Below are 23,057 nucleotides of genomic sequence, written 5' to 3'. Positions count from 1 at the left end.
CTCTGGAGTAAATCCTGCTTTCTGCACTCTGGTCATGTTACCCTGGCTGTGGACAGAGCCCCCCACACAAGCACGTACATGGAAGATTAAAATATCATCTTCCACAGACTCTAATCACAGCCCTGGCATTGAAGACTGGGAAGACGCCCACACATCCATTTGCAGGTGCACTGGTTTTCTATATGAGAACAGGATGGGCAGTCCACATTCAGCTCCAATTGTGGAATTACTTAAAAAAAAATTAACGAATCTCAGCACACGCTTTTTAGTACACCTTCTCCTGGAGGTTAGATCCATAATCCCTACGCAGAAGCAATTATTAGCAGAAATGATTTTATTTATCAAGCTACACACTCTTCCATCTCTGCAGAGGTGTTTACGTAGTACAGACAGTTCACTTAAAATGCAATTATCCCATGGAACTGCTATGTCTGTTCTGAGGCAGTTATGTCTGATGGATGAAACACAGGGCTGGGAAATGGGGAACTGGGCATCTTGTAGGCATGCCGCTGGATTTACTGAGGGACCTCATATAAGTGGTGACCTATCCAGGACTCAGTTTTCATGTCTGTAAGCTACAGCTAATACTTTTCACCTTTTAAATAATCTCATAGGGAAAAGACAAATATATAAACCAAAAAGAAAAAGAAAAAAGGAGACAACAAAGACCAAATCAGTGGAGCACTTTGAGTTCTCTGTAATCATTAGGGGCAGCTCAAATGACACCTCATCCAAAAGGCTTTCTTTTTCTCTAGCTAGAAAAGTTCTTTCCCTTCTCTCTCTATCCCACTCCTAACTTACAAATCATTTACCTTGAACTTTCATCATGGCCCTTAATATAGTCTCATTGGTTTCAAATGATTTGTATAAATGTCTAATCTTCCCCAAGATTCTTGAGGCAAAAGAATGCTTATCATTCTAGCTCAGTGTAAAGCCCAGGATGGTGTTCTATACATAGTATGCACTTAAATGTTTGCTTGAGCTGACTTGGTGCCAGCCTGGGGCTGGGGGTAGGGTTAATGCTTTCTTTAGAAAGAGTATTTTCAGTAGTTTCCCTGTCTAGATTGTAAACTTTCTGAGGTCAAGGACCAGTTCTCTCTGTTTATCTCTGCATCCTAAGCACCTAGCATAGAACCTGACACGTTGCAGACACTCAAAACACATGTGTTTGTATGAATGAATGAATGAAAATCAGGAATAAAAAATTACAAAGAATTACAAAATAAGGCAGCAAAGGCCATGTGATGGGTTTGTTGGAGAATTTTCACCAGGAAGGGGAAGGCTTGAATGGTAGCTTGAGGGAGCAGCAAGGTTTAGGTAAGATTTGTTGTTTTATTGATGATTATTTTTTAGTAAAGAAAATGAGCATGTTTATAGGCATTAGGGAAGGGTCTACTCTACCTGCAGCTGTGGCTTTATCTAGGTGTTCTTAATATGTGAAGCACTGTATGGCAAACATTCAGTAATACTGAGATAAAGGGGGGAAGAGTATTGCTCTAGGGAACAATGTACCAGCTGTCCCCTGGCAATGAGAGATCGCTGCCGTCCTGAGCAACAGCTGGAAACTGCTCCCTTAACTGCAACTTGGACCGGCGCTTAGATTGCTTTCTGTGTCATTATAACAAATTGCACTCCTCATTATGAGGCAGATTTGATCATGTATGTGTAAGTTATCATGCCCCTGAAAAGTTACAGTAACTATTCACAGCCTCAAATGACAATGGCAGCTTCGCCTTTCAGTACTGGCATTATAAAGAGACACCACTGTACTAGATACTTTCAGCTTTGATTTCTCAGTCACACCAGCTCATGACTTCAGAAATCTTAATCCCTCCACTTTGTCAAAAAGGACAGAGGCAGAGTACTGATGTTTAGACTTTAGAGGCATCATCCGTTTGGTTTCAGTAGCTAAAAAGCTAGGCACTTCTCCCTTTAAGAGGTGTTGGTTTTCCTTTTTTTAATTGAAAGCTGTATATTCGATGGGTGGCACACTATAACTAATTCTCTCATCATGGTAAAACCTGGCTCTGTGTCACGTATATGCTCAGGAGCACAGAAAACCTTTCTTGATCTCTCCAAGCAGATGAGACTTTTCCTTCTCTGAGCTGGCATCAGAGAACAGTCTTATCATATGCTCCTTTCTATTTTTCACCCATTTGATTTCCATTTACAAGCCCCCAGAAACCACTCTGCTGGACCGTAAACTCCTTGAGAGAAAATTTGTATGCATTCATTAAATTTTTCTTGATTTGAAAACAAATAGAATGGTGTCAAGCCCATTTTTATCTGTAATTTGTCTGAAGATCAGAGAACTCTCTGATGTGTGGTGATATTTTTATAAGAAATGTCCTACATTATTGGCCAAAGACCAGCATTTTTTTGGAAAATGACTTTTTTCCTGGTGATATTTCAGTGTAGGGTCAATGGATGATTGATTTCTCTTTTGAAGTTCAGTCTGGTCCAAGTCCTTTGGTTGGTGTGGATTTTCATACTTCAGCTCCTCTCATTTATTAGCCTTGCCAACTTTGATTTTTACTGGAGAGGGAGTATTGGGATATTCATTTTGATGCCAACCTATAATTTCAAAAATTCTTATTGTTAAAAGATTTGAGTTGATACTTCTGACCCAATTAAGGCTCAACTATTTTTCAGCTGATTTCCCCTTTAAAGCCAAATCCAATTTGTAAAACTTGCAAAAGAAGTCTGTAAGGCAGATATCCATGGATATAGCCTTGTTCTTCCTGTCCTATCTTAATAAGCTAAGGAAGGCTGTTTATGGAGAATGGAACAGCTGCCAGATTCCACCCCCAGGGCGACAGCAGCTCAGCTGTGGGAGAAGTGATGCTTAAAATTTGCATATTCTCTGTATACATACAGTAGGCATATATATAGACACACATCCTTATTAGTTTGAAAAATGACATTTCAGAACCCTACTTGCCTACTCAATTCTTTTGCAAGAAGGATGAGTGGAGACCAGGTAGATGTGAAAGTAAAATGGATTCAAGCAAGATACTTGCATTCATCAAGGTGGGAGATGATGGTGGCAATGACTAGGATAGTTGAGTAGAGATGGACCAATTCAAGGTTATTTTGAGGTCCAATCTGAAGGACTTGGTGACCAGTTGGATGAGAGAAGTGAGGGAGAGGAAGAGATAAGGAGATAAGAGATAAGGATCAAGTCCCTGCTTCTGATTTGGGCTACTAAGTAGATAACAGTGCCATCCACTGAAAATAAGAAATGTAGGAGTTGGTTTGAGGTTGAGAAACAGCAGATTAATTCCATTTCCTAGATAGATGTTGAGCTGGAAGTACCTGTAATACATGAAGGTGGATATGTCCAGAAGGCAGGTGGATATATGGGACTGAGGAACAGGAGGATGGAGATAAAGACTGGCAGTCATCAGCATATAGATGATGACTGAGGCCATGGACTAGATATGATTTTCCAGAGAGAGGACCCTGCACAAACAGGAACACCAGCATCTGGGGGATGTGTAGAGAAAGAACAGCCAGCATATAGTGAAAATGGTAGGAAAAACTATAGAGTACAGTGTTGAGGAGGGCAAAGAAATATGAGTGCGTTGTCAGGGGTGGCAAGTGCTTTTGAGAAGTCAAGGGGGCAAGCTTTGAGAAGCATCCATTAGAGTTAGCCATAAGGTGATCTTGGCAAGCGCTGGTCTTTGGAGTGGTGAAAGCAATAGCAAGACAGGAGTTAGTTGAGGAGAGGAAATGGAGACATTAAAGATTCAAAACTCTATCAAGGAGTTTGGCCATGAAGAGGGTAAAGTGGATAGGGAAGTAGCATCAGAGGACTATAGGGTTTTTGCAAATTGTTGTATTTTAATGGGAGAGATCTGAGTGTGTTTTGAATGCTGATAGGAAGGAAAGGCTAAAGACGTGAGGTGGGCATGGGGTGGGGTATGGAGATTCAGCAAAGAGAGAACCTTGACAAAGCTGAAGGGGATGGCTCCAGAGCAGGACAGGAGGAGACAGTCATCTTTTTTTGTAACAGAGGTAACAAACAAACATAGCAGGTAACTGCTATGAAGAATGGGAGAAGGAATCGGGGTGCCTTGTATCTCTTGCCCATTCGGTAACTAACTGGCTATACTATACGTAGCTCATCAAAGATGCCTTTTCAACTACACAGTGTTCAAAAGAGTACTGTGTACAAATGTAATCTGAAAAATTACTGTTGCTAGATGATTACCCTAAAATTGAAGTAGCATAAAACTAAAACAATAGGCTAAATTTACATCTTTATAAATCAGCATTTCTTGACACTTCTAACATTCTTTAAAGAACAATCTACATGGAACAGTGGCTTAAGCCATTTTTCTTAAAGGAGAAATAGCCAAAGGCCATCAGTAATTCTGGCCATGGGACCATGAGTACAGAAATGTGCCCAGTGAGGATCATGAAGAACTCACTCCTGACTCAACGAGCCAGAAAATGATAACATGAGCCAGACGAGCTTGGTCAGCACTGGCTATGCATTCTCCCCCTTTCCCCTGCTAACAGAATCCTGACTTTGTTCATTTCCAAGGTGAATAGGTGTTTTGGCCTAAGAGATGAGTCTTGGTTGGTCCGAGCCAAGCTGGTTTAGGAATGGAGACAGGACACAATTCTTGCCAATCAAATTACAAGGAGAAGTCTGCTGGAAGGGGAAGAGGCTTCTGGAAAAGTTCTCCTCACTCTTGAGAAAAGGAGCACAAGGAAGGAGCATAACTTTTCCATCTCTGAATGCATTTAGTATCTGGGACTGTGGCAGTCATTATGGAATCTGGAGGGGAGCCAGCCCGGGAGGACCGATGATGCACTCGGGATGCCAGAACACAAGATAGAAGGAACTAGGTCCTTCAGTGATGCCACCTGAACTGTTCCATTAACCAACCCCAGAACCACCTTACCTTGGAATTTCCTGCTATGTGAAATCATTTTTTTCCCTATTTTTTAAGCCACTTCTAATTGCAGTTGGTTAGTATGGCAGGATGGAGCCAAAAGGACTGAACTGCATGCAAAAGCAGGAACTGGAAACAGGTTGAAAACAGGAGAGAAGAAGCATTTGCCATTCTATGAATAAGAGTCATTTTATTATGAGAATCCATTCAATCAAAAGTAAGAGGGAAAGGGTTCTGATGGGAAGGAAGGAGACAGAAGATTGGGGGGAAAAGGCAAGCTGCAAACAGAGCATGAGACAAGTCCTATTAATGCCTCTTTTGCCCACTCCATCCTTCGGGGAAATGGACTGTATTGTCTTTATCTGTCTAATACCCTGTGTGTCCTTGATCATTAACTTTTACTTCTCAGTCTGTGACTCATTCCCAGTCTCAGACGTCAGAATCCTGCTAATAGTTCCTGAGAGAGAAGAAACACGAATACCAGTTACTCACAGAGGATATCCACTCCTTCCAGGGTGGAGCACTGACAGTTCATTAAATGAACTGCTCCCCACTGAAGGCCGTCCAGATACCTCCAGGGGAGAAATGTCTGTTTCATCAACCCTAGTGGCTCACTTACACCTAGGGATTTAAAAATCACCTCCTAGGACTTCCCTGGTGGCGCAGTGGTTGAGAGTCTGCCTGCCGATGCAGGGGACGCGGGTTCGTGCCCCGGTCCGGGAGGATCCCATGTGCCGCTGAGCGGCTGGGCCCGTGGGCCATGGCCGCTGAGCCTGCGCGTCCGGAGCCTGTGCTCCGCAACGGGAGAGGCCACAAGAGTGAGAGGCCCGCGTACCGCAAAAAAAAAAAAAAAAATTAAAAAATAAATAAATAAAAAAATAAAAATCACCTCCTAAACATACTACATGTACAGTTCTAACCTTTACTACTCTGTAGTCCTGTTCAGATGCCTCCAGGAAGGCTACATTGTAATGTCTCTATACTCCTCTACCCCTGCCTACAACCTCGAATTCATCATGCCCTCAAAGGGGCTAATCTTCATCCAGATAAACTCTCCTTACCAGTTATCTCATTTCTGTCTAGAAGATGCACCACTAGACAACTGGGCTCATTTTGAAGCCTCCTAACATCTAACTGCTCGCTCTTTCAAAGCATCTCTCAGATTCATCCACTCATTTCAACGCCCATTGTCTCCATCATAATCCAGACACTCACATGTCCCACTTCAGTCACACCTCAGCTCAAGGTCTCTGATTCTACTCTCTCCTACTTACCACTTGCTTTGTCAACATGTCACCTCTCCACTCAGGAACCTGCCTGCAGTGGATCTCATTTGCTACGGCACCAAGCCCCAGCTCTTCTGGGAGGGGTTTCAAGGCCCTCCCTAATCTGGATCCGCCATATTTTTCCACTGTCTTCCAGTCAGACAGACAAGCTAGACACTGTCAGATACACACACTGTGTTCTTGTAGCTCTGGGCTTCCACCATGCTGGCCTGTGTGTGTCTCTGCTTTCCTAATCCTTCTCATTCCTCTAGGCCCACCTCTAATCTCCCCTCTTCCCTGAAGACTTTGTAACCATCCCAGCTCTTTCTCCTTTGAACTCCCAGTACCATACGCTTTAGCACCTAATTGTCCCACTAAAGGTCCATTTTCTTTCCCTGGTTGGGCCACACTGCTTGTTAGACAAACCTTGTCCTACACTTCTGAGCGTTCCTCATAGTACGTGGTAGAGTCCTGAGCACTAGGGAGGGAAGAGATAACTATTCATTGAATGATCAACATGCAAGCGGTACACCTTGCCTCTTTTTCTTATAATTTTAGTTATTGAGGAACCTGGGAAGAAAGCAAGGGGCAGCTATGTCCTGCAGCCCTTGGAAAGCCTGGCATGCATTCCAGGAGATATCTGATACAGCTGGCAGGCTCCCATTTCCAGAATGGAGATAATCATTGTCCAAAGAAGCGTCACCGAACTGATGGTTCTCATCAGCAAGGAACCAGAGTGGAAGCCGGACAGGAGCATGGGGCAGGGCAGTCGGGAACTAGATTTACCACTGTGGCTTCCTCCAGTGGAGTCACTTGGTGCCAGAGGAGGCGGATGCGGCTTGTCCATCAGCACGCCAGATGCGGGGGCTCCTCCCAGGGGGACAGAGGGGATGGAGTAAGGGCCGGGGACACCGGAGACAGAGGGAGGGTACCCGGCCTTTGCTGCTTTCCCTGCTTCATACACTGTGGAGGGAGATGAAGAGCAAGAGAGATTACATCATCCCACCCTCCACAACCCTCACACCAAAAATTCCTGAGGGTGTGCTTAAGGGAGCTCCTGGATGTATGCGCGGGCGTGTGTGTGTGTGCATGTGTGTGTGTGTGTTCTACTAGTCCTGAATTGATTCATCGGAACCCCTCTCCCCCACTCTCTTGGACTCCTCCAGCGACGACATAAGGAATTACAGTGTTTAGTAGTACCTGGCAACTGAGTAATTTAGCAGTGCTGGGAGCTGTCACAGCAGCCTCCCCTGTGACAGAAGCAGCCCACTCTTAACCATGTTGCTGTAGGCTGCCTCAGCCCCTCTGGAGGAGGCCGAGCACTGGGGCTGCCCAGAGCTGCTTCCAGGAGGCTCCTAACCTCTTCTAGAGAGGCAAAGCCAGCTATGTGCTGACACACGGCCCCGCTCTATGAGCTCAAACGCAGAGCAAACAATCTGACTCCTTTGCGTGGAAAGTGTTGTGTTCCTAAGGATATGAAAGATACACATTGTGTCCTTCAAGATGTTTATGGCAGGGTGCCAAACTTACTGCCTATATGGGCTTGGCCAGGGAGGTAAAATTGTGAATCCCCAAAGGAGGACTAGTTCCTTTGTGGACCATTTTGTCATAGGAGTGAATACAACTCATCGGTGTCTCGACGGGACCCAAAGGCTGTGGTTTGCACACGCTGTTGGTAGAAAAGAGGAGTTCTCTGCACGCACAAGGCATGACCAGAGAAGCTTTTCTCTAGTGTGGATGCCCGAGGAGAGGGCAAAAGCCTTACCCCACAACCTCACCATCCTGAACCTGCCCTTCCTTTCAGCAATAGTGTCAGTGAGGATTCCAAATGCAGGGGTGATAGGTGTAAATCAGAAGCATGGAGAGGTGCCTGTAGGTGAGAAGGCAAACAAGAATGGTCATCTCGGGAAGCTGGGGGCTCCCAGCAGAGGAGAGTCTGGAACGATCGCTTTTGGGGTGGAAGGAAAGGCGGTGGAGAAGGCGCTCAGGGCACATCGCTGTCTGATGGAAAGGTGACATTTCTTTTGATCACTCTACATCTCCGCACTCATCACTTTACTCACAGGCCTGCGGGCAGCAGCAGGAATCTGGGCAACATGGGCAGCGGATGTAGCAACAGCAGCTGTGAGGGCAGCACTGGCACCAGCAGATCCCCACCAGGACGAAGAAGAGGAAGACTCCCAGGATCACCAGGCCAACAAACACCCACTCTGGAAGGACGCACAGAGAAACCCACACTCGAGGCGGCCCCTGCCGGGACAGGCACCTCTCGTCAGCGTCTCCCTGTGAGATGAGCGAGTGGGAGGGACCTGGGGGAAGACAGTATCTCGTAACAGGGCACAGAGCCCCCAGACTAAGGAGGAACTCTGAGAGTGAGAAGTGCAGACCCTCCCAGGGCTAGGGCGTGGAGAGCAAGGAAGGTTACCGGGGTCATACTGAGCACACATAAGGACAAGTACAAAGTGATGGGGGAGTTTTAGGGCCCCTTCCTGGAAAAAGGGCTTACCTTACCAACTGTAGTGTCAGAACACGTATGGGACAAGAGCAGAGATCCCTGGCTAGGTAGAGGGGAACTTTGCTTCCTGAGCTATAAAATGGTGGGTTCTGTGAATTCGTATGTTTTGTAGCCAAGTTAATCTTGTCCCTAAAAGTGTAAGTCCCGAGAAAAAGTTCTCTATGTCTATATGGTCTAAATCAGAACATATTTAGGTGGTCCGTGTCCCTTGTGTATTCATCCGCTTTCCCTACTGACTGCCTCTTAACATCTTTCCTGTACTCAGCATCAGGGCTGAGACCAAAACCCTTTGCTAAAGAAAACTAGAGACATAGGCTTCGAAGAGAAGATACTGTCCCTGTTCCCCAAGAATGGTTTGATCACACTCCAGTTGACCACGCTACACAGCCAGCATAACCATGGACTAAAGTGGCTCAGGACCCTGATGACTGGGAAGGCGCTCATGTGTATATCTGACCATGTTTGTTAACGTCTGCTATTTTCCCTGCTCTGCCAGAGGCTGAACGTGCATTTAATTCATTTGCCCATCCAAGAGATTAAGAGAAAGGAAACAAATCCACCTGGCTTAGATGAAAATGACTGTGGCCCTGGAGTGACCTGATGTCATGCTTTTGGGACTTAGCTATAGGATCCAATGTCCCACTGGGGGCCTGGGACGGACTGGAATGAGCCATGATTTCCTTTCAAAGCAAAAGATTAAAGCAATTCATTTTGATTGAAAACCATCTACCAAAAATCCCTTTGCAATCAATTTCAAGTACACATTGTTTTGTTTGAATTTCAGTTATTGAATATTCCTTCAGTGAAATGGAACGTTCAGTTGGAGCTTGAGAATAGGATATTTTGGTTACATAAAGGGTTTTGTGATAATGATGAAGTTATTTGACCTTTGTTTAGAACATAATTTCCTCAGAGAGGAAACAAACAACTTACGTTTCCTGAATGGTCCTCCTCACTCACCCATCAGAAATACATTCAAGGTAACCAGGTCACCCTCTATTCAGGAAGTGAGAAGGCCTTGTACCGAGCTAGAATGTTCTGGAGAGCATTCTTGCTGAGGACAGTAGATAGTTGAAGGCTTTGGCCTGTGCCTTAGCACTAACATCATAACACAATGCGGCCTGAGATAGATATGGGCCCTGAGGATTCGATGAGATGTGTGGTATGGTGGCTACAACTTGGGTCAGGCAGTCAAGGATAAAAGACTGGCAGGTTACCTTGGAGAAACAAAGAATGTTATCCATGAAAGGATTCTTGGAGTCAAAAGGGAGAGAAATTCAGGAGACCAGGACCAGATATGAAAAATACAGTAACTTTTCCTTGGGACTGTGGGATATAACATCTAGTATGAAGCAATGCAGTGTAACATTGTTTTTTTGTGATGAGCAAATGCGTACAAATTGATGGAACTCTGGATAAGGTGGATTATAAAGAAATATCTATTTACGTCCTTGGGATCAACATCAGTAAAAAGAATGTCTGTATTTGGGTTGGCCAGCTAATGGGAAAGGATCAGGAGAATTCACGGAAGAATAATTAGTGAAGCTCAACTGTGAAGACTCTGGATGCTTCTTAAAACCTGAATCAAGTCAAAACCAATCGCCAGGATTATTTTGTTTCTCTCTTTTGCTCTCAATTAGTAAGCAGCTCTTAACCCTTTGGCAGAAGCTCTCCAAAGCAAGGCTGACTCATATCCTTTCCTATTCCTTGCCTTTGGATATGTCCTTTCCCATAGTTCATTCTTGTTTCTCTCTAATCCTCCTTCCATGATGGGCTATAGTGCAGCATCAAACTGATGTTGGCTTGTCTAGCTGGTATGTTCAACAGAAGCTACATAAAAAGACAGAGGTGTACATTCAGTGCAGGTGTCCTTGACATAGGGTCCATGGACCCCAGGGACTTAGGGGGCCAAGCCCCTGAAGCCCCTGAAATTGTATACAAAGCAATGTAGATCTCTAAATGTGTACTTTTCAAGGGAGGAGGGGTGCATAGCTTTCATAAGGTTTGAAAAAATGTTTTGATAACGTCAGAAAAGGCAATTCAGAGTAACATGGTTGTACACTAATGAATGGGTCAACATAAAACTTAGGGAATAAGGAATGCAGATTAATAACCACTCGTTAAGGGTACTTATAGCTCTCTGGGTGCAGCTGAGATACTGAGATTGCGAAAAGGCCTGCATACCTGACACTGAAGGACTGGGTCCCCATCTCAGCCTAGTTTTAATTACTATTATTCTTTTAGGGCCCAGTAACAGAAGAAATACAATTTGAAGGCTCTTCCAATGGGCTTAATTTCATGCTGGAAAATACCACAAACATATATAGACAAATGTACAAATAAACTAAAGGAGCCATTAGTAACTAATGCAGAAGCAAGACAGATGGAGGGATAGCAAATTAAGCAAATACAGAGTTAAATGACTGAATACCTGGCATAATCTCCACAGCAAAACTGGGCAAGAGATCAGCAAGCAGCCCTGTCCTGCCTAAAAGAAGTGGAAGGAAAAGAAGAAGTAAAGAGGTTACTCCAGAGGAAAAACACAGCCTGAAGCCTAGCTCCAGTTAGCACCATCCCTACATGGGGCCATTGATCCATGCTGTCTGTGTCATGAGACGCACATCACCAAGGCTGGGCTCAGTCAAGAGAATGATCTTCTCCATCAATCTTTGGCAGCCATCTAAGAACTCTGCACCTAAACCAGGCAGAAACAGAAACAGAAATTTCTCTCCAACTATTACAGAAGGAGGAAATCTCTGCTTCAAATATGAAAAAACCTGCTTGAGCAGACTGACATATACCATCTCCATTCATTTATACATCCTACTCCACATATATTATTGGAAAGTCAAACCCATCTGTATCCAAACGTTCAACCTACATTTTCATACATCCATACACAGTCCCATGTCCATATAAAAACAAAAGTACATATTTGGTTTTAACTCAGAATTATCTCCCTACATGATTCTATTTATAGCCTAAAGATATTTCAATGATTAAAGTTTTCAAAGGCAAGGAAATGATAAAGCTAGATCAGTTATACACTCTTCGACACTCCTTCTGGCTTCAGAAATACTCTGTACATATGTATATGGTATGGCTTTTCCATATGGCACCCACAGCTGGCATGGTATGGACCCAAGTGCCTTCTGCGTGATATGGCACAGAAGCTTAAGGGCTGGTGTCAGAACAGGTGCCCCTCGGGGCTCTGAGAAGCAAAGAGCTGTGCAGGAAACAACACACTGGAAGAGGTTGGGGAGGAGGTTAGTCCTTTTAAAAACTAGCCTGGTTTATATAGAAAGAAGTGCTGAATGCTTCCACCATGTTCTCATATCCATGTAAATATAAAGGCTGTAATAGGACTTTGGCCCTGTACCAGGTTCTCTCTATCACAGTGCAGCCTTGCTAAGAAACAAGTTGCACTAGGAAACAACTAGCAAACTCACTTCCTTTGAGGCTTGTGATGGCAAAAGGTCACTATGGTTCCTAAGCCTGCAACTGAATCTTACTTCACTTATGGGCATGACGTGCTTCTAGAACAGCTCTGTCCAGCAGAAATATAATGGGAGCGACCAGTAATTTTAGCTTTTCTAGTAATCACATTAAAAGTTTTTTTTTTTAAAAGATGAAATTAGCTTCATAATATTTTTACTTGTACCAATTAGCCAAAATATTAATACTTCAAAGGCTCTGTAGCCACACATCACCATTAGAAAACAAACCTCTAGGGGTCTGGTCTCTTTGGTTCATTAGAAAACAACTTTTCCTGTTGAAGTTTGTTGAGGTGCATTAGAGAAAAAGTTACTCATGTGTGTGGTTTATATTTTGAGTCTAAAGGTCATAGTTGGTCACTGATCCTCTCCTCTATCAAATCACCCCATAGAAAAGCAGCTCTGACAAAAGTCAAAGAAAAAGTTCTTCCAAGGCACTAGGAGAGGACGCTGCAGCAGGGGCAAGGTGTTAGGGAGTCAGGTAAAAGGGCTCTTTGCTCACTTGATTTTTCTTGGCTCTCCTCAACTATACAAGGCCAGTGTGGTAAAATGTGTCCCAGTCATGTCTCCTGCATGGGTAATGGTCCCACATTTGAAAAGTTAATCAGCACCAGAGTACATTCCAAGGAAAAGAAAGCATGGAGTGGGCCACTAGGTTAACTCTGTTTTATTTTTTATTTAGTTATTTTTTTGGCCACGCCATGCAGCATGTGGGATCTTAGTTTCCCAACCAGGAATCAAACCCGTGCCCCCTGCAGTAGAAGCTCGTAGTCTTAACCACTGGACCGCCAGGGAAATCCTGAAGTTAGCTCTGTTTTAGATTTTGGCAAGAAGGGTTTCCTTCTTTCTGTCTTCCATCTTGTGCAGCTGACACGGTAAGAGTGGTTTGGTGCTTGCAGGGTCTCTTGGAACGACAAGTGGGCGCCAAGTAGGTCCTTGGAAAAGGGCATCTTGAAGGAGAGAGGGGCTAGCCTTTGGCCTAAGCCAACATGAAAGGCTAGGAGGTTCCCCAAGGCTCACACGTGGTCTAGTCCATTTCCCCAGGATAGGCGACCAGACAGGGATTTGGGGCCAAAGTCCAAGCAAGTGATTAAGAGCATGCATTGGCCTCACATGGAATGTTCTCTGTACAAATATCTCTTGGAAGCTCAACAAGGCAGTAGACAGGTGGTCAAGGATTTGGGATCTTGGACATCTCTTAAAGGCATAATTAGTATTAATTACAGCCAACAGCCAATGATTAAGAAGTCAATATTAAAAAAAAAAGTCAGTATACTGTGCTTTTAGCAAAGCAGTTATCAGATGCTTACTTAATGGTGTTTTTTTTTAATATGGACAATTAGTACTTCTAAATATATCTTATTGTATGTAGTAAAATAAGAAGCTTTTATTGTGTTTACTCTCTAGTTCTCAAGCCTACCACTGTTTTAAACATCCCTACATGTGCTGTAGCCCAAATCATTAATTACATTCATAACAGAAATGTTATTGATGATATAAGCTATCGATTTGCATACAATTTCTCACAGGAAATTAGCTATGTGATAATAATTAACTATAAAAAAATCCATACATTCAAGGAGGATATGGTACTCACACATATTATATAGAGCATATTCTACTGGAGTAAGCAGTGGACTGGGAGCCAGGGTACTGAAGGCAGCTTTGACATTAGTTTACTGGTGACCACTATGGACAGATTACTTCCTCTTTCTAGGACTCAATTTTCTCATTAGTCAAATAAAGCGGTTGAATGAAGAGATCCATAAATAGGGAGACCATACATCTTGGTTTGTCTGGGACAGTCCTGGTTTATGCCTCTTGTCCTGGTGTAATTATTAATAGCACCCCTTTTAATTCCAAAGTGTTCTAATTTGGACAATTATTTATATGGTCATCCTATCCATAACATTTTCAGTTCTCAAATCTGATACTCAGTGATCAGAATTGCAAACTCAATTCCATGTATTTATACGGACCAGTAGATAATGCAAACAAGTGCAGCTGGTCAAATGTAATACAACTGGGAGCAGCTGGGTGTGTGGCAAATGGCATATTGTGTCTGTAGGGGCTGCTTCTACGTACCTCTAGCCAATTGTTGCCTCACAGAAATGTGTCTTCAGGGTTGCAAATCTTCCTATTTTTCAAGATTAGCCAGACCCCAGATTTTTATGTGAAATATCCTGATTTTCAAATGTTGGCAACTGCTTCATAGATTTTTAAAAATCACTGGACAAGCCATACAAAATATGTTTGGGGACTGTATAGAACCCAGGGGTCATGTGCTTGCAACCACTGCGGGGTGTATATACACAGATATAATTATGATGGATAAAACACAAAAGCTGGATTTCCCCACATGCTGTTTAGAACAACACCTTGATGGTGTTCTGACACTACTTCTGCACACAGAATGTTAGTGAATATAAATTCTAGGCACCTATGTTCAAATTAAAACCTGAAAGCAGCAGTATGACACACCAAATTGTTAGCCCTTATTTCTGGGGCACTGGAATGGGCATCATGGAAGAACAATGAAGGGGCTTTCATTTTTTAGATTTTTTTTTACACGTGTAATTGAAAAAGTTAAAATAAGAAACATGGACAGGAGATTCACAAAGCTTGTCACTCCATCAGAAAGACATACATCAAGCTTCTCATTCTCCCTGAAGCAACAGCCAACAGCTGACACTTCAGAAGATGGTGAAGCCTTCCCATAATGCACCCGTGTAGTGTTAGCCCCAGGGTGGTGTGGGTGACAGACTTTGGCAGTAAAGTGGGTAAAATTAAATGTCTTCAGAATTCAGAACATAGTAGGAGTTTGGGGACAGCAGATTATACCACTATGTTATGTCAACGGTAGAGAGGGAGAGAGACAGCAAAGCTCTCTGGCTTTTATACCATGACCTATATTTTCCTGGAGCTAAAGGCATTTTAAAAAGTGAATTTATGCTGGAATCCTATATTTCTAAAAGTCATTTTGCTTCCAGCTTCTTGCTTAACAATTCCTAAAAAATGCTGTTGCCAGTTAGAAATGCTCTAACTTTTCTTCCTATTCTACTCTATTCTATTCTGTCACATCCAATGAAGGTCTGATGTTAGAGTCCAAACAATTGCAGTAAATACATTCCAGATTTCAGCAGCACTTTACCAACACTTGTGAATCACTGTCATTCTTCCAGGATTCAGTTAGAGTGGCAATTACAAGTCACTTTAATGTCTAAGAAAAGGATGGAAAACAGACCCAGCCAATAGAAAGCCGCATTTACTCTTTTCAAACCCCAGCTCAAACTATGAGTAGGAAGTACAGTTTTCACGTAAGCACTTCAAAGAGTTTTCCCCAAACCTTGCAGAATCTATTACTTTTAAGAAATTTCCACATGAATAGACCAAATGAATCAGGCATACTACTAGTTTGTACATGCACACATGCAAGTGTCAGTATCATTCCATACCGTCACAAACATCATAGCCCAAAACATTCATGTATTTTGGGTTGAATGATGAGGGCGGAAACAATCACTTTGAATAAAACAACTTACAGATTTTACCTATATAATTCCCTGTTTCAGCTGTTTTCTGCCACGGACACCTTGAAGTTATCCCCAACTGAACTCTCAGTACATATTCCTGAGAACAAGTTCACTTCTGGAATGTCTCCAATTCATTCATTCAACAAAGAAATGTATATTGTGCCTGGTGGAGACGCAGAGAGGAACAAGACTTGACCCCTATGCTTGAAAGCCTCAGGCTCGCCCACGCAGCTTGTCCAGCAGTGTGAGGCTAAGAATTCGGCTTTACTTCTCTGCTTCTGGGTCACATGACTTACCAAGGTCAAAGGACTTTCTTCGTGCCAAATCCCGATTTCATTCGATTTTTTTTTTTTTTTTTTTTTTTGCATTTTTGACATCAGGTTCCCCCAGTCATGAGGCCTTCCCCCAGAGACACAGTCCTTGCCTGGTTTCCCACTCCTCTCCTACCCATGGCATTAGCTTCACATATTTCACAACAAACCATGTCCTGGTGACATTTCCCCAAGGTTCTGGTACCCTTTCCTTGGCCGGTCAGGCCCTCAATGCAGGATGTACTTACCTTCTTTACTAAGATAACCAGCTAATGAACTTCTCAATCTTCTGCTTCACTCACATTCTTACCACACACAGCCTACAAGACTCTGACATATGTTCCGCCAGGGCCGTGTAAGAATACTGCCCTGAGAGGCTGCATCTCCTCCATGTTCCCGGTTTCACGAGAGCACTTGTCTCTCAGCTGCCGTGATTCCTTTACATGTGCCTCCACTAGCAGGATGGAAACCCCTCTGCCTTCCCAACAGCGTGGCATGAGGAGGCACCTCACCCGTCAGGACCTTGAACTTTTCCCAGTAGTAAATCCCCATTGTTTTCTATGCTGGGCTTCTGGCTGGACTTCTGATTTACTGCTCGTTAGTGCCTTTTATCCAGCTCAAATGGACTCTTAATGAGCGTATGAAGGAACCATTCACTCATTCAGCACTATTCTATGTAATGGAGAATGTTTAGCACCCCTGGACTCAGGGCTCAATGCCAGGAGCATCCTCTACTCACTGGAATATCCCCAAATGCCATCTTGCCATCTCAGAGGATTGAAGCACCACCTCGTTCCACCCCCACAAGCTGAAAGCCACAAGGCTAGGGTATTTTCAAGGCAGCCATTACAGAGAGATACAATATGCACCCCAAATTGGTTTTCGTCTCTAGTCTTAAAACTTAAATCCAAGCTCTGATCATTAGTCCAAGTTCTAGATGTAGGACAAACTTGTTTTCAGATCCTAGATCTGCTACTCAATTATTTGATGACAAAAGCCACATTATTTAATGCATTGGACCTTATGAAAAGAAGGGAAAACAATACTTCCTTTGTCCTTGTGATGTCAACACTGCCGAGAGCACAGTTCTCTCCATTCATTTCTTTGAAACGTACTAACTTGGAGTCCTTTTCAGTTTTGCCAATATATCATACAAATGAACCTTCTGTTCAGGATGATCTAGAATGTTTTCCTTCCCCAGCTTCTTGAGGTTCCCTTCTTCTCCCTTCTGCTTAATGGACATCTGGGCTTCATCCCACTTCCAGGCTTTCCTAAGACACCCTGGATCCATTTTCAGGGATGTACTGTATCCACCCCTGATCTCTCAGATCCTAACCCTCTAAAAGGTTTCTTTCCTAAATCTTTGAGGAGAGCAGATGTTTTTCTCTGGCCCTTTTAAGTGTAAAGTTGTTTCTATGGCTGTTTGGAAACCCCCCAAATTGGAAATTTCCCAAGGGCACACACATCCCTGTTTTTATTCTATATTCCCATGGCAACCATGCATTCAATAAATAAAGATTATGATTATCCATCACAAATGTGGATATAGCCTCCCTTTCTTTTATATGTAAACTATGTATTTAAGCATTTCATGTGTGTTTCTTTTCTTTGTCCCTTTCGTTTTAGCTCACTTTATAGTGAATAACTCTTACAGTGAATTCTCTCCACAAAATGAGTAGTATCAGACCATCTACAATTAACTGTTAATAAATGCTTCAGGCTTTTCAGCAGTGATTATAAGCTTGGCCTAAGGCACTGACTTCTATTCACACAGAATTCTAAAATCAGATTGTATTACCAGAAAGGATCTCGGAGGTCATCTAATCCATAACCCACTCCATGTTTTCAGTAACCTGAGGCTCAGAGAGCTTAAGAATCTTACCCAAAGTCACACAGCTGACTAATAAACCAGGAGTAGAACCTGGGTCTACTCACCCCCATCCCTATCTTTTTTCCCCAGTATCTCACTCCCCCTCAAGCTTTGCTTATTCTTAATTTAGAAATGTTAGACATGTGCAGCATTTCTAATCTCCTAGTATCTGCAGTGAGCAACACAGACATTTGTGTGGCATTACTGCTCTACTTACATAATTAAAGTATAATGTCTGGATATAGGAGTGTTGGAGATGGTTAACCATTTCAGCACCTTTTAAAGCTGTGACCAGAAAATGATTACTGAATACATCATAACACAGTATGAGCTAATTAAAAGGCATTCACCATGCTGCTATAAACTAATAAACAATAATAAAAATGATTGCAAAGCACTCTGCCTTTGCAAAGTGCTATAGTGATCCAACCCCCTAGCCCTCAAGAGTGAGTGGATGCAAAGTGTTATTAGTAATATAACGTGCTCAACTTGGCCTGAGATGAAATGACTAAGACAGTTAGATTTGATTCCAAAATGATATGGAGCAGGGTGGGATTTAATGGAGGGAGGAAATTGAGTTTCTTGGTGCCCAGTGTGATTTCCTGAGCTCCCTCTGCTCCAACCATCAGACCATCAGTACAGACACTTCAGATGCAAAGATATCAAGAACGGCTAGTTTCCTTAACCCAAAAAGCCCAGGTGGTCCACGGCAGACACGGAGGGGCACACAGCTTGGTAGGTCTCGGATTGTCAGAGTCCCTGCCCTTTCCTCCGTGGCCAGCCCCCTCTCGGTGTGAGGGGCTTGAGCATGGAGCATTTCCCAGAGCAAATTCTGAGGCTCTGCACCGTGTGAACTCAAACCTGCACACTTGAAGAGCGGCAGCTGGCTTTGGAGAAAAATGCCATGGCTGTCTCCTGACCGGCTTTCAAGGGCTGCCATTCTTTCTTTCCAGGGCTGAGCCGATTTTCGGCGACACCCGCTCTCCCGCGGGCCTCCAGGGCCTCCCCTCGGCGGGGCCCGTCCCCTCCCTCCCGCGCACCGGCTTCGCATTTTTGCCGCCTCCCGGCTCTGTCGACTACAATGCGGCCGGCGGGCTGACCCAGCTGCTCCAGCTCCCGCCTGGGTAACCACGGCAACCGCGGGCTTCAGGAATGCTCACTAATTGAAGGCCGAGTTTCCTCCCACAGTGATGAGCAACAAGTGAAGCAAAAATAGTGAGGCGGGATAAAGGCTTCGAGGGAGCGGGGGCCGGGAGGGGGGAAGCAGTCGCAGAGCGGGACTGGGTGGCTGGGGGTGAGGGGAGGGTAAACGGCGCCTTCAGCACCTCGTTTTTTCTCTTCACAACCCAGGGCAGTGAAGAACCTGAAAGGACATCGTTTACCCGTCAGAAATCTCAGCACACGTTTTTCAGTGAACAACTGTTACTGCAAACCACCACCTCTTTGCTGGGCCCCTTTGCTTCTAGTCAATGAATGGAGATGTGCACATCCCTAGGTCCCCATAATTAGAATGCCAGCTAACATCCAGGGTGCAGCAGGTGAAGGTGAGCTGAAACTAATTTGATCCCAGCTCCTCTGGATCTTCTGTTCTCTTCAATCAAAAAAAGAACTTTCCAGGTGATCAGCTCTAAAGATGGGGTGACCATCATACCAGTATGCCTGTTGTCTTGACATAAATTATTAAAAGTCTCCCCTTTTCACTCTCAAGAGTATTCTAATTTGGACAATAAATGATAAGGTCACACTATCAAAAGTCTTTCCAGGCCCATCCAGATCCTAATCCAAGTCTTAGATGTTCCCCAAACCCTTCCAGACTTCATCAAATGGCCTCTGTGACCTAATCCTTGTATTTAGGTTAGGTAGTAAACACCCTGTAATTAACTGAGAAACGGGGGCTTCCAACAGCTACCAAAACATGGCAACCAAACGTCAGCATGCTGGGACACAACACCCTGAAACCCACTAGCAGGAAGATTCCCACAGGCCTGATTAGGGTCACCACTCACAAGGCACTGCACAGATGTCACTGAGAAAACATGAATCTATTAGTAATAGGATTGCCAGTTAACAGATGGCTCATTAAAGCCTCTGCCCATGGAATGGGCTAAAAGAAAATCAGCTCTCTAGGAGGAGTCCCGGAACACAGAATTCCCTAAAGAGGGTTCCCTCAAATTAGGGATGACATCCTGGCAATGAGATGTGGGGTATAGGAAACGGTAGGAGAAGGGAACTGACATTTACTGAGTTCCTATTCTGTGTTATTTAATCCTCATACTAGGTCTTCCATGTGACTTTCATTTTCCCTCCCCCATTTTTACAGATGAGGAAACCGAGACTCGTCAACATTGACTTACTGGAGGTTATATTGCTGCACTGAGTCCACAGATATCTGACCCCAAAACCCGTGCTCTTCACGGTGGACCTTATCCAGTGTCCAGATTGACCTTTGGTCAAGATCAGGGTTTTGCAACCTTGGCACTATTCACGTTTGGGGCCAGATAATCCTTTGTTGGGGGTAGGAGGGCTGCCCTGTGTGTTGTAGGATATTCAACAGCCTCCTTGGTCTCTATCCACTAGATGCCATGGTACCCCACAAGACGGGACAACCACAATGTTTCCAGACATTGCCAAGTATCTCCTGGGGGGGTCCAAAGAGGCCCCTCTTGAGAATTAGTAGCCTAGATATTTAATATCAAATATAGTTGTTGTTTTTTTTTTGCGGTACGCGGGCCTCTCACTGTTGTGGCCTCTCCCGTTGCGGAGCACAGGCTCCGGATGCGCACGCTCAGCGACCATGGCTCACGGGCCCCAGCCGCTCCGCGGCATGTGGGATCTTCCTGGACCGGGGCACGAACCCGCGTCCCCTGCATCGGCAGGTGGACTCTCAACCACTGCGCCACCAGGGAAGCCCTCAAATATAGTTTTAATCTTTTCTTGTATCGTTCTCTCATTGCTTCAGAAATATAATGCTTATCTTTACCAAAAGACAGTAATTTTCATAGGGACAAAACAGTGCCATTTTAAAATTTTGTATCCTCACTGTGCTAGGGACATGGTGTGCAAAAGAGATTGGTTAAAAGTGAAATCATAATTCAAATACAAATCACGCTTGAAGCAAAACTGACTCTATCTCATGGTGCCTGTCAAACAGCAAGGTTGTGATTATGCTGTGGAGAGGTCTGAAGGCCAGAAGAGGCTTCCTGCAAAGGGTAAAAGGCATGATCCCTAGTCTTTGGAGCAACCCCAAACCCCACTCCACTGCTCAGATGGTAGAAAGCTCATTTTTGGCAGCCATTAACCAGAATCAGATGCCAGTTGATGCCTGGTTGACTTTTCTGCCTCCGCCTTCTCCTCCACCCCTTCAACAGTTTTCTGGTTCTTCTCAAAACCAAAACCAATAGAGGCATCTAGGTAAGCTCAGGGCAGAGTGGGCCAGAACTAGGAGAGGGCTGGGAGAAAAGCCAGCGGGGCTGAGGCCTAAAAAGCTCCCTCCCATTATAAGTTTTGTGTCCCCCCTTTCATGGGCGGCAGTGCCGTTATATCAGCTCTTCAGGAAATCTGAAGATAGATAGGGTAGGTCCGTCCTCCTAGAGGAATCAACTCCCCTTGACGTCTTTCATGTGAAGCCAAGACATCTGAAGTATAATCAAGTCTGCAAAGGAAAATGTGGGCACAGCCCAAATTGAAAGATATTCCAAAGGAGTAACCCCCAGATTTATGGCTAGAGTGTGACTCGGTAATTAATTCCTTCTCTCCCTTTTGCCAGGAGTCAACTTCTCTTTCTTCTCCTCCAATTCTTTCCCCCTCTTCCTCTGTTTGTAAATCTTTGAGAGAAACAGCAGCAGCCACTCTCAGAGATCAAAGTTTGAGCAGGCAACAAAGACCTCCGAGGAGGAGGCTGTTGCCATGGGAACTCTCTGAGCTGAAGCCCTTTAAATCGGCAAATCTCCTGGTTAGCAGCACAGGCTAGGGCTGGTAAAGAGGAAGAGGAGGGGAGTCTTGGCAACAAGTAGCCTTTCTAAACAGCCAGAACTCCACCTGGGGGTGGGGGTAGGACAGGATTCAAATTGAGGCAGCAATGACACGGGGGTGAGTGCCTGAGTATTTCTCCACAGCCATAGAAGCAGACTTCCATCAAAAATCCCTAAAGCCCATCACAAATCCCGAGATGTCCCCTCCCAAGAACTCCCTGATTTCTTATTATGTTCTTAATGGCTTTTTAATATTAATGGGCAGAAAGGTTAATTTTAGACCGGAATAACACTTTCAGGCGCAGTATTGTGAATAATGTGATTTTTTTTAAATGACTGCATGCCTGTTTCTCCACCTCTTGTCTGGGTAATATATGTTTACTTCTGGATAAGTCACGGGAGGAAATGGAAGGAAAAATAGAAGCACGACAGGAAAACAAAGGTAATTCTGTGGCATTACCTTCACATTCTGTGGCATTATTCTTCACAGGGAATAATCAATCCCAACTTAGCGCCTACTCACAAGGACCTGCTGGGAGCAAGCCTATTTCTGGCCTCCTGAAATAGCATGGCATTTGGCCTAAAAAGAAGCAGAAATTGATGAATTCCACAAAATATTAACAGTGTGTGTTTTTGCCTGCCTGGCATTCTTTTCTTCTTCATTTGGAAACAAATGTCCAACTTCTCTTTAGGAAGCTAGTCCTTTACCCTTTTGCCTTCAATTCATATGGTTCATTTGGGGCTGGTGGTACCCTACACGCCACCCCCCAACAACAGGATGTTTGCTGACACTGTGGAGAGAGGCAGTTTATCCTCCTGAGAGCAAAGGTGTTAAAGACCTGCTAGGGGCCAGGTTTGGAGACAGCCTGCCCAAGAATGCAGCTAACACAGAGGAGATAGAGATTCTGTAAAACATAATCTGAACACAGCCATGCTTGAAGCTAGGAATACCCTTGGACTTATTGGTTACCTGAGCCAAAAAGGTCCCCTAAGCCAGTTTGAGAATCTATCCCTTGCAATGAAAAGAGTTCTGAAGAACACAATAGTTAGCTCTGATGGTGAGAGTTTGAAGAGGGATTTTCTTCTTTTTCCATTTGGTTTGAAATTTTTATAATAAACGTATCATTTTTTCTAAAACAGAAACAATATTAAAACAAAACAGGACAGCAGTATTTGGGGCTTCACCCTATACAG

At 44.0% G+C, this 23,057-nt stretch overlaps 1 protein-coding gene across 2 annotated transcripts in view; it reads right to left on the bottom strand.

The window, feature by feature from the left end:
* ILDR2 (immunoglobulin like domain containing receptor 2) overlaps positions 1–23,057 on the bottom strand; it is a 58,725-nt gene that overhangs the window by 11,969 nt on the left and 23,699 nt on the right. The window contains exons 4-5 of one of the 2 annotated variants that reach the window (XM_082614229.1): positions 8,233–8,379; positions 6,956–7,132 (exon numbers count right to left, since the gene is read on the bottom strand). The exons of the other annotated variant lie outside the window; for it this stretch is intronic. Of the exons in view, the coding sequence (XP_082470355.1) occupies positions 6,956–7,132; positions 8,233–8,379 (324 nt within the window). The remainder of the gene's footprint in view (positions 1–6,955; positions 7,133–8,232; positions 8,380–23,057) is intronic. 2 annotated transcript variants of the gene reach the window in all.

The sequence above is a fragment of the Mesoplodon mirus genome, assembly GCF_964341445.2.
Source record: "Mesoplodon mirus genome assembly, chromosome: 3".
NCBI lineage: Eukaryota > Metazoa > Chordata > Mammalia > Artiodactyla > Ziphiidae > Mesoplodon > Mesoplodon mirus.
The sequence above is the reverse complement of the archived record's forward strand: the minus strand, read 5'-3'. Positions and strand labels throughout refer to the sequence as shown.